Here is a 12,094-nt window from a genome sequence, read left to right as displayed (position 1 = left end):
CTGTGGCGGCAGAGGGACAGCCTCTCTGCCTGCCCTCCCAGCCCTGGGCTGGCCTCCTCTCGCCTCTACCGTCAGGAGGCAGCTGCAGGAAAGAAGCAGTCTCGCCCCAAACTTGACCAGCTGAGCAGGAAGTTGGCTCAACTCCACGGAAAAGTGTGAGCCTGGTTAGACCCTCGGCTCTCATGGTTGACCTGTCTAAATACGGGTCTCTCTCGTGGTTGCCCATAGAATGCTCTGATCGGACGGCTTTCAACTCCTTTTCTCACTGCCGAGGGCCTTGTCAAGCCGTTCGGTTTGCCTTTTAGGAGCTCTCTTCCATTGACCACATCCCTTTCATGGCCTCCAGCTCCTTGCGGAACCTCCCTCTCCCTTCTCGCTTGTGCTAAGGACCATAACTGCCTGCAGCCCTTGTGCGTGGAGGTGGTTTGTTCTCACACCCCCGATCTACCTTGGGCCGGAACCCAGAGCTGGTTTTCTTGTAGCCACATTGCTGCTTATAGGCAGTCCGTGTCACCCTCCTGAGATCGGTGCCATCCTCCCACACCATCTGCAATGTGCAGGATTAGTTCCTCTCCTGACAGAAACCCTAAAATAGCCATCGCCAACACACCAGATTTTATGTTTTAAGTTTAAGATGTCTCAGAATCAGACAGTCGAGAGCAGGGAGATGGGTTTCATGAAGTCCTCAGGGACCTAGGCTTCTGCCCCTTCACTATCCGCCATTCTTAGGATGGGACCCTTCTCCTCAGGAGCCAAGATGCAGCCCAAGCTTCAGTCAGCACAATGGCCTTCCACATCAGCCACAGAGGGAGGGACACGGGCCTCCAGAGGCACCAGAGGGCAGTCCCTTGGCCACTCCAAGCTGCCAGCTCTGCTGGGCAATGTGACTTTTAAAAATCCGGTGGCAATGGTTCCAGCGGAAACTCAAACTGCTCATTGCCGAGGCCGGAGGGGCGGATGGACATTGGGTGGCAACTCTCACTTCCCCACACCCTTCTCTCCCATCTTGATCGCTGCCTTCCACCTGCAGTTTGGTTCGTCCTCACGAGCTCTGAGGACGTTGGTGCTAGTTTCCTTCTCATTTGACCATCGTCTTGGGAGACCTCAGCATCCTGTCAGTCACCGCTCTCTGATCTCTCCGTCCCAGCAGCTGTTACCTCCATCCCGTCTGCCCTCCAGCCGCCCCACCTCCCTGCGCGCTGCTCACTGTGGCCAGGCAGAGCCTCTGAGGTGCAGGAGACGATGCTGGTGAACAGCCCCCAACGACTGCTTTTGCTGGAGAGGGGAGGGCGGGCAGGGCTGTCTCAGGAGTGGAAGGCCTTGTATCCAGCAAAACTCCCGAGAGGCTGGGCTTGTGGGAGGTGAGGCATCCAGGGCTGGGCTCTTTATTTTTTGTTTTTAAATCCTCACCTGAGGATGTTTTTTGTTTGTTTTTTTGTTAATCCTCACCCCAGAATATTTTTTCCATTGAGTTTTAGAGAAAGTGTAAAGGGAGGGGGAGAGAGAAAAAGAGAGGGAGGGAGATCAATGTGAGAGAAACATAGATCGGTGTATAGGATGACGCTCCAACCTACCGAGCTACACTGGCCAGGGCCAGGGCTAGGACTTGTTTTTAAAGAGACCTTAAGTGGTGTGGGGCTTGGCCAGGAAGATGGCTGTTCAGACCTGGCCTCCCACTGTGTGGGAACAGTTGCTGTTGGGCTCTTTGCTGGACTCGGTTTCTTTGTTGGGGAAGAGCCTCGCAGGAGCCTGGAAGCCTGGCCCGGCAGCAGGGAGAAGCAGCCGCTCTGGGATGGAGGCCCTGTGGAAGGCCCAGAGCCGTGCTCTCCGCCTGCCCTGCTCAGCTCGTGGTGGGGGGCGGGGGAGGGAGGGCTGGTTCAGTTCCTCGGCCTGTAGAGACAATGGTCGCGCTGACATTCACACGGATTCGGTCCTGCTTTAAAGAGCTGTAAGCCATCTCTATAATGTGCCTGGAGACACTCTGCAGAAAAGAGGGGAATGGGCGGTTGGGTGCCGAGCAATAGGTTGATGTCCTAGTTGGGTGGCTCCGGGCACTGCCAGAGTCTGGATCTTGCAGGGGCCTTCTCCTCGGCTGGGAGGGCCTCTCACAGGTCAGGGAGCCCTAGCTCAGGCCAGCGAGCAGCTCTGCGCGGCTTCCCATAGTTCTAATGTCGAGAAATATAAAATCGAGATTCACCAACTGTGCAAAGCTGAACTTAGAGCGGAGCGCTCGGACAGTCTGGAACTCTGCCACCAGGGTTTTCAGGGTTGATCGCTGAAGTCAGGTTCTAAGAGTAGGCCCGGAGGAGGATAATTTTCTAGCTGACAAATGAGAACATGCAGATGGCAATTCCTGCAGATAAACCACACTCAGAGAACACTGGAGCCCTGTGAGGCTTTACGTACGTTCTCTGTCCTTTTGCATAAAAGCGATGATTGGCATGAGCCCGGCTGCTCTGTTAGCCAAACACAGATGTGCACTCGCAGCTGTAGCTACCCTCTGGCTGGCAGGAGGAGACTGTACATTGTGCATTAAGGAGCAACTAACTAAACAGGGGCAGCTGACCGTTCACCTGTGGGGCTGTGTTTCCACTTCACTGCACAGGATGACCAGGAAATGCCCTACAACCTGGGAGGACCTGGTTGGTCTACAGCAAACTAGTTACACCCAAGGCCCTTCTGTGCAATTACTAGTACAAAAACCAACCCCGTTTTCAAGACAGTCTTCTTTCATTTATTAGTCTACTTCCAGAGAGTAATGGAGGCAACTGACAATTAAAAACACATATGTAAACGGGCATCTTACATATGCTAGAAAGAGATCAGAAACCAGAGAGGAAGTGGGGAGAAAATTCTACCGAGAACCCCGGGAAAGAAATAGATATAGTCCTGACTCTCTCTTATATCGAGTTGTCCACCTTCCTATACATGTGGCCCTGAAGATGGCGCATTTACCATAGCTCCCTCCAAAGAAGTTACAGAAAATTTCAGCAGGAGTTCAAGGTGGAGCCTGGATCAGCGTCCAGCAGCTGTCGGGGCCCAGAGGTAGTGCTTAGGGCCATTGTTCTTGGTCCTGTGGCGCCTGCTCTGCTGCTCTCTCCTCACCCCAGATGGTCACCGCTCACCCCCCTGTTGTCACAGTCCACAGGGTGGGTGTCCAGGTGGGTGTCTGGGGGAGAGGCAGCCCCGGTGAGTACAGCCTGAGGCCAGACGCTGCTCCTGAGCACAGGTCCTAGGGACAGGCTCGCAGCTTGTGCCCACACCTGTCCTGATTCCCCTCTGGATTGGGGGTGTGGGACCAGCAGCCAGGGAGAAGCCAAGGTGGGGAGAGACAGGAGCCTGGAGAGCAGGCAGCCTGGCCCATCAGCAGTGAGAAGCAGCTGCTCTGGGATGGCCTCAAAGGCCATGTTGAATATGAGCCTCTGTTCGTGTTTAAAGTAGGGAAGTGACCTACTGGTCAGATTTGATTCTCCTATTCATGCAGCACTGGGACCCCAGCAACCATGTGGGTGACATGTGTGAACGCTCAGCCCACCAGAGAACCGTGAGGTGTCGAGTTCACCAGTGGACTCTGGCTTGGGTTCAAGGTGACAGGTCCATCTGACAGGCTCCTGTCCCATCTGAGCTGCCTGCCTCACTCATGTCACTCCCCCTGGTCGCCCTCTCTCCCCACACCTGTTCTCTGGGCGCCAATCATATTGTGGAGCTTTAAGTTCCTCAAAAGGGCTTTGTTCTCTCTTGCCTCTGGGCCTTCTCATGCCAGTTTCTCCTTCCATGAACACAAACCTACAGCCTTCACCTGAGGGAGGTCTGCTTCTTCATTAGGGAGCATGTCCCTGACACCTCACCCCAAGTCAGTTTCCTTCTTTGCACATTGCAGCTCCCCTTTCAAATGTTCACCTCACTTGTAATTGATGGGTGGGGTGAACATGTGTTTAAGTCTGAGCTCACTGACTCACTCACTTCCACTGACCTAAGGTGGTGATGGAATGAGCCTGAGGTTGCTTGGGCCACCATTCACGGTGTTAAAAGAGAAAACCACAGACCCAGTATGGCGTCACTTGTGCTAAGGGCTCACAGCCTAATTGCAGTTTGGAATACACCAGAAATGTAATCGTAAACAACCAGTCTGGAATATTCTGGTCAACACCAATGAGGTGTTCAGTGTGGGCCCTCTCCATCCCTCCCATAGGAAGAGAGGCAATCTGCATGATAAAACCCTGCATCCCTCCCCCTCCCCCCACCCCCACCCCTTAATAAAGCTGTCTTGGCCTAAAAATAATCCTTTCTACTCTTTGCTAATGGCTCCCTTGTTCTACCTTTCTTCCTATAAAAACCTTCCATTTTGTATGACCCCTCAGAGCCCTTCTGGTTGTTAGATTGGATGCTGCCCAACACATGAGTCACTTCATAAAGCCAATTAGATCTTCAAATTGGCATGGTTTTGTTCTTTAACCGTAGCCTGAAAACTTACCCAACCCAGAGTGAGCAGAACCAAGGGACGGCTCCTAGTGACATCATTTAAGCGCTGAATCAAGCTGTATCTAAAGCCAACTCCATCCCTGCACATTTCCCTTAAAGAACCTTTCAATTCCCTTTTGAAACATAGACCTGTTTGGGTTGGATCTGCTGTCAGTTGCAATTGAATTACTCTAAATGACAGCCTTGGCTTCTGTTGTCTTCCTTTCGCCATGAACACAGGGAATTTATCTGTGTCCTCAGGGTCTGGCTCCGTGACTGGCCCATAGGAATGTTCAACAGGTAAATCAGCCAATGAAAAGAGGGGCCTCAGAGCTTCTCCAACTCCATGACTTCTTCGTTTGAGACCTGGAACTGAGGCAACGGGTTGTGGTTCTTCCTGGGTGATGACCTTGTGACGGAATCCCATTGGAACCAATTGTTTATGGAGCAGGGGACTTCAACTCCAAGAGGGCAGCCACTTACAAGTCATGACAAAGGGGCCAGGGAAAGGCCTGTTGCTCAGTGAGGTTTTCAGTGTCTGAAGTCCTACTGGTAGCAGGATTAACAGAGTCCTGAGAACTCTTGAGACTTCTCTGTAATTATATAATCTGTACTTGCTTGTATGAGTATAAAGTGACTCTGAAAAGAGACACAAAAACTAACTAAAATGGTCACTTCCACAGAGTTGGGATGCAATGGAAGGCATACAGGCGTAGGAATGAGAATTTCTATATTGTTTGAATTTTGAGCCCCATGAAAGTATTGTCTTTTCAAAAATTAAGTTAAAAAAGAACCATGAGAGCACAGAACCACTAGGAGCTATTATCAGCTCTTAACAGCTGGTGGAGGGCACTCATTTATCAGTTCTTTTTTCGGTGGGGGAGTTGTTTTCAGTGGGGGACACCCTGATAGACTTAACAGGATGGTTTGTTTTGGTTGAAGAAGGGGAGATGAAAAGAGGGGCGAAAATCCCAGGGGAGAATCTGGAGAGATCTGGCCCGTGCAGGTCACACACTGGACAAGTTGAGAGGAAGAGGGATTAGGCTAAAGGGCAGGCAAAGCATCAAAAATACTCTTTCCTGGGACCCACCTGCTCCTGGCTGGACTTGATAATTTCCAAGACTCCGGACACCCAGATAATCGGTGCCAGGAACTTCCTCAGCCACCTCTGCCAAGCCTGTCACCTTGATTCCCCACCTTTAGTTGTAGGTGAGGAATTAGCGCATTGCTCCTCTTTAACTTTGAATCCTAGAAGTGCTTAAAGGTTTGGTTTTTGAGGTGAATCAGTTAACACGTTTCCATTTCCTTTCACAAGCTCAAGATGACAAGTGCTTTTGAGTAAATTTCCTGGGTCAGACCAATCTAGAGCCTGGGACCTATCCCTTTAGACAGGGTGGTTTCGACCAGGGGCGATTTCTATTTTCATTCCGATAAAAACAGCAGGCAGATTTTGATGAAAAACAGAACGGATGATGTTTTAGAAGATTTCCAAAGCCCATGAAGGAAAGGAGATCAGGTCCTCAGTACACGCCTGCCCCCTATGGGTTAGATTCTCAATTTATTGGTCTCACCAAATCTGTAGGCTCAGAATGTTGGGTCTTTTAAAGTTCCCAAGTCCCTGGAGCCAAATTTATCTTGTTTTTTTCACGGTCACTAGCTTAGCCCTGTAAAGGCTCCTGCAGGAGAGCCTTCCTTGGCTGGGCCCCCCAGGCCTCAGTGATGGCCGAGGTTAGGCTCAGACGTGTGACTTGATGACTCAACAGCTGTCCCAAAATTGCAGTAAGAATTGTAGACTAGAAAAGGGGAAGTTTAAGCTTTCCTTTCTCCCGCCCTGGAAGCAATGTATGTTTCTAGCACAAGCATTGACACACAGGCTGGCGGTTTCCATTCTGGTGATGTTATAATCAATGATGAGCAAATGGGGAATGTCCAGTGTTGAGTTTCACTAGGTTGTGAAATAGCCTAAATGTACTAGCTTGGCCTGCAGATGTCTGTATTTTGATGTTTGGTATTGACCAGAATCAAAGCCACTTAACATAAAAGACCGACAACTGCAACTCCCCAGGAAATCGTGACTTCTCCTGTCTGATGACTAGTGCCTTTGGGCCCCGTTGCCACAAACCCAGCACGCACAGGTAGGCACTGTACGTGAAATGCACTGTGCTTTGCAGCTCCCTTTAAGTGGATAAGACGAGGCTTGGAGGTTCTAAAGATGTTTACATCAAAATAGGAAGAAAGCTGAAAGGGAAGACCTATCTAGAATCATGGCAGAAAGTTGTCCTTAAGGTATGCATTTTAATTTTTTTAGAGAGAGAGGGAGAGGGATAGAGAGATAGAAACATCGACGAGAGGAACATCATCAATTGGCTGCCCCCTGCATACCCCCTCCCCCGACTAGGGATGGAGCCTGCAACCCTGACATGTGCCACGACTGGGCATCGATCCATGACCTCCTGGTGCATAGGTCGATCCTCAATCACTGAGCCACACCGGCCTGGATCCTATCCTGTTGAAACTCACATCTCTTTGACCCCAGAATCTGAGCTCTTCTCCACAACATGTATCTCCCCTTGTCCCAATGTATGGCTAGTGTAACACTGGGTCTATAAAGTATTTTAAAAGGAACAGTATTCATACCATTGCAAGCCAGAAGAAAAGTTATGTCATTAAATCCAACTCTCATTTTGTAGATCAGCCTGAAGACAGAGTTGCTTACTCACAATGATCCAGGAAGTCAGCGGCAGAACTGTCCCAGACAGTAGAGTCTGACATCTAATCTCCAAGGAGAATAAAATAAGCACACAAATAATTACAATACAAGGTACTATCTAAGAACTAGAAAATTCAAAAGCAAATGGGAGCAGGAGAAATTACACTGTTTGGCTGGGGTAGGTTGTGGGGAGGGAGGGTAGTCTGGATAGTGTACAACAGTTCTCAACCCTTTTGGTCTCAGGCCCCTTTTTCACTCTTAAAAATTATTATGAACCCCAACTAGCTTGTGTTTTTTTGGTAGTTTTATCTATTGACTAGAGGCCCGGTGCACGAATTTGTGCACAGGTGGGGTCTAGCCGGCCCACCCCGATTGGGGTGGGCTGATTAGGGGCGGGGTCGGCCCAGGGGAGGGGCCGTGGGTGGTTGGCTGGCTGGCCCCGCCCACTGGGCAAACTCCCGGTCGAGGGGACAATTTGCATATTAGCCTTTTATTGCATAGGATATTTATTGTATTAGGAATTAAAACTAAGAATATTAAATACTATTAATTAAAAAAATAAACCCACGATGTGTTGTTGAATTTTTGTGAAAATATCTGTATTTCCCAAAACAAATGTAGTGAGAAGAGTGACATTTGTTTCACATTTCTGCCAATCTCCTGAATCTCTGGCTTGGTAGAAGGTAGCTGGACTCGCACATCGGCTGCTGCACTCACTCTCTTGAGACGTTGTTTTGGTTGAAGCCTAAGAAGAAAATTGGGCCTCACGTGACTATTCTGCATGACTACATCAAAACTTTCTAAGTGCTAGTTTCTTAAAAGTTAAGTGCAATGTGGAAACTGAAATCATATCAATGAACTTTTAGTATTTGCTACATTAAAAGCCATTGGTCTATCTTGCACTTTAAATGCACAGTTTTGTAATATCATGCATTGGTGGCTTGGTAATATTGGTTTGCTGAATTATACAGATCTTCCAAATATTGTCATGTTTCATGATATAGTATCAAAGATTTTATTTGTTCATATCACCACTAGTCTTATCAGAAAAGTCTTTAAGTATGAGGAAGATGTCATGGTCACTGGTGAATACAAATTTACTAAAATTCAAATTTTTGCTTGAGGACTTGAATTTTATCATTGCCAACAAATACTGGAGGTGACTCACTCAGTTCATTTTTGAGAAAATGTATGGCAAATATTCAATATTCTGAATAACCACAGTTTATCTGTCAGTTTTCTTTCAAGCAAAAATGGATTCCATGAAGAGTTGTTCAGCACACAACTCAATTGCACAAGTTCTTTTTGTGTGCTCCCCATAGTCATAACAGAATATTAAAAAGATATGTTCTTGAAGGCTGAGATTGATAAAATTAATAGTTTTTACTACCTTTATCAAGGACATTTTTAAGTGAAATTGGCTTTTTCTCCTGCAAGTGCATAGTGCCACTGCTTTGGATCATGTTACGTAAGGTGCCTGCCAGCAGCTTTAATATCTTAACGTTACTAAAATAGGTTTGACGGTATGCCGCCCCCCCTCCCCCCCTCCTGGGGACTCCATTGCTGAGAACCATTGGTGTACAAGATATAGGCTTTGAAAAATGAGTCAAACTTAGATAGGATAAGATAAGGAAGAGTAGAAATATCAAGACAGTAAAACGTGAGGTATATCTAAGGGACTGTGGATAGGATATAGATTTGGTTGAAAGAGAGAAGCAGAGGCAGATAATGCTGAAAAGATACTGTGAAAGGCCCGGCATGCCTTCATGATGAACAATTAGGTTTAAACCAGACAGGAAGAGACTAGGGTGAGTGGATTTTTGGTTTGTTTTTGAAAGTTGTAGCTTCAACTTATATAAAGTTAAAGCTGGCCAAATTTACATTTACTAGTTATAAAATAAAAACAATAGCATAGCTGATTTTCTTATAAGGAATATTTAGGGAATGAAAAAATAAACATCTTGTCATAATACTTAAGCTACAAAAGAGTTGTCACCATTTCGTTTGGGCAAATGAAACCAAAAAGTTAAGTAACTTCCCAAGGGATGTGACTTTCAACTCTGATTCTGTAACACTTCATATTGTCACCCATTATCTCAAGGCATTTGGGGAAAGTCTGAAAATAAATTTATCAGCCACATGTATATCTATATATCCCATGCAATCTTTGAAAAGAGGGCACAAAATGGTGTCATATACCCAAATAAATATGTTAACTCTAAAGAGACTGTATAGTTTGAATATTTTCTTCCCTTCAAGAACTATTTTATTTTTTTTGTAATCCTCATTTGAGGATATTTTTTCCCATTGATTTTTAGAGAGACTGAGAAGGAGGGATGGAGGAAGGGAGGGAGAGAGAAAGAAACATCAATGTGAAAGAGATACATCTAGGGCAGTGGTCAGCAAACTCATTAGTCAACAGAGCCAAATATCAACAGTACAACGATTGAAATTTCTTTTGAGAGCCAAATTTTTAAACTTAAACTATATAGGTAGGTACACTGTTATTAACTTAATTAGGGTACTCCTAAGGCTTTGGAAGAGCCACACTCAAGGGGCCAAAGAGCCGCATGTGGCTCGTGAGCCGCAGTTTGCTGACTACGGACCTAGGGGATTGAACCTGCAACCCAGATACATGCCCTTGACTGGGAATTGAACCTGCAATCCTTTGGTGAGCAGGCGGGCCGGTGCTCTAACGTCTGGGCACACCAGCTCAAGAACGATTCTAAATAATAATAGGTTAAGCTGATTAATAGGGGTAGTATGTTAGCTGATAGAGGTTTCGTTAAAACATAACAACTGAGGAAAATCAACATTTGAAAGTGACTGCTAAGTTTCATCAGAGTACTGATTGGATACAAACACCTTTTAGTTCTTATTTTTAAATATCAGATCAGTAAATGAAGGAGGAAAAGCAATTCAAAATCATAGTCTGATGACATCTTCTTTCACTCAAGAAAAGAAGGATGTTACACCACCATCTCAACACGGCTTGCTCTTCCAGAACTTGGACCTGGCTCCTTTAAATACCCACATTTTGTTATACATGCTTGCGCACACACCAACACACACACACACACACACACACACACACACTCACATACTCTCTCTCTCTCTTATGGTATGCTTCTCCTCCCCAATACATTTAAAAAAAATTATCAAAATTATTTCAAATTAATCCCAATATGATGTTTTACTATACAATAAAAATGTTACTAAATACAGAATAAAGCTATTTATTATTTATTCATTTTTTGGTAGGATAGGGACCAGAGAGTATAATATAGTTCAAATAAAGTAGCCACCTGGCTTGACAAAAAATAAGTACTTGCTAAAGGTAGAAAATTATTATATACATTGAAAACAAATGGGCAAACCATCTCGTAAATTTTACAGATTTTGCATTTTAAAATTATAGTTCACCAGAAACTATGCTTTTTGTTTACATTGATACTAAAGTAATTGCAGTTTGGCTTGAATTATAACTGGTAATAATTTATCCCTTTGTATATAAAATAACATTTTTTCTGTATCTTAGATTAAAATGTATAATATTAAAAAGCTTATAAAGTAAATTGCAAACTAAACATAAAGTCATATATATGTTTCTGACAATGGGGAATTATTTACAATTACTGTTATAAAATGCCAGACAGCCCGGCCAGAGTGGCCCAGTTGATCGTCCTGTGCACCAAAAGGTTGCCGGTTCAATTCCTGGTCAGGGCACAAACCTGCATTGTGGGTTGGATCCTCAGTTGGGGCACATATGGAAGGCAACAGATCCATGTTTCTCTCTCACATCAATGTTTCTCCTTCTCTAAGCATGTCCTCGAGTGAGGAATAAATAAATAAGTAAAATGCCAAACATGGGTAATATATCCAAGTTATAGGATAGTTATGATGAAATAAAAGTATATTTTTAAATTAATAATTTAGTAAATTTGTTCATTTGCATACAAAGCAAACATCACCATTATGACTAACTAGAGGCCCGGTGCACAAAAATTTGTGCACTGGGGGGGGGGGGTCCCTCAGTCTGGCCTGTGCCCTCTCGAAGTCTGGGACACCTCAGGGGATGACCACCTTCTGGCTTAGGCACGCTCCCCGGGGGATTGGGCCTAAGCTGGCAGTCAGACATCCCTCTGGCAGCCCGGGAGCCCTCGGGGGATGTCCACTTGCCAGCGGGGAGCAGGCCTGAGCTGCAGTCAGACATCCTTAGTGCTGCTGAGGAGGCAGGAGAGGCTCCCAACACCACCACTGTACTGGCAGCCGTCAGCCTGGCTTGTGACTGAGCAGAGCTCCCCCTGTGGGAGCGCACTGACCACCAGGGGGCAGCTCCTGCATTGAGCGTCTGGCCCCTGGTGGTCAGTGTGTGTCATAGTGACCAGTCATTCCCAGTCATTCTGCTGTTAGGGTCAATTTGCATATTACCCTTTTATTATATAGTATAGAGGCCTGGTGCACGGGTGGGGGCCGGCTGGTTTGCCCTGAAGGGTGTCCCAGATCAGGGTGGGGGTCCCGTTGGGGTGCCTGGCCAGCCTGGGTGAGGGGCTGATGGGTGTTTGCAGGGTGGTCACACCCCTTCAGGGTGGGGGTCCCCACTGGGGTGCCTGGCCAGCCTGGGTGAGGGGCTGAGGGCCATTTTCAGGCTGGCCAAGCCTCCCCGGCAATGGAAGTTCCCAGCCTCTCCTTTTTTTCTTTCTTTTTTTTTTTATTCTGGGATTTATTTACCTTTCTATAATTAAAACTTTGTAGCCTGGAGTGGAGCTCAGAGCCGGCCAGTAATGGGCCTCCTGCTCGCTCCAGCTCCGTGGCCACGGCCCGCTGAAAACAGGTATCTGGGGTTTATTACCTTCTATAATTGAAACTTTGTTGCTTTAAGTAGAGCTCAGAGCCGGCCGAAAGCTAGGCTTCCTCCATCAT

At 46.6% G+C, this 12,094-nt stretch overlaps 1 protein-coding gene across 1 annotated transcript in view; it reads right to left on the bottom strand.

Annotated features, from left to right (window-relative positions):
* Nucleotides 1–1,840: 1,840 nt before the first annotated feature.
* The window catches only part of CUNH8orf37 (chromosome unknown C8orf37 homolog), a 27,491-nt gene continuing 17,237 nt past the window's right edge, over nt 1,841–12,094 (bottom strand). The window contains exons 7-8 of the mRNA XM_023743607.1: nt 7,740–7,916; nt 1,841–1,981 (exon numbers count right to left, since the gene is read on the bottom strand). Of these exons, the coding sequence (XP_023599375.1) occupies nt 1,841–1,981; nt 7,740–7,916 (318 nt within the window). The remainder of the gene's footprint in view (nt 1,982–7,739; nt 7,917–12,094) is intronic.

The sequence above is a fragment of the Myotis lucifugus genome, unplaced genomic scaffold (genome assembly GCF_000147115.1).
Source record: "Myotis lucifugus unplaced genomic scaffold, Myoluc2.0 scaffold_403, whole genome shotgun sequence".
Lineage (NCBI taxonomy): Eukaryota > Metazoa > Chordata > Mammalia > Chiroptera > Vespertilionidae > Myotis > Myotis lucifugus.
This window is presented reverse-complemented; position numbering and strand designations above follow the sequence as displayed.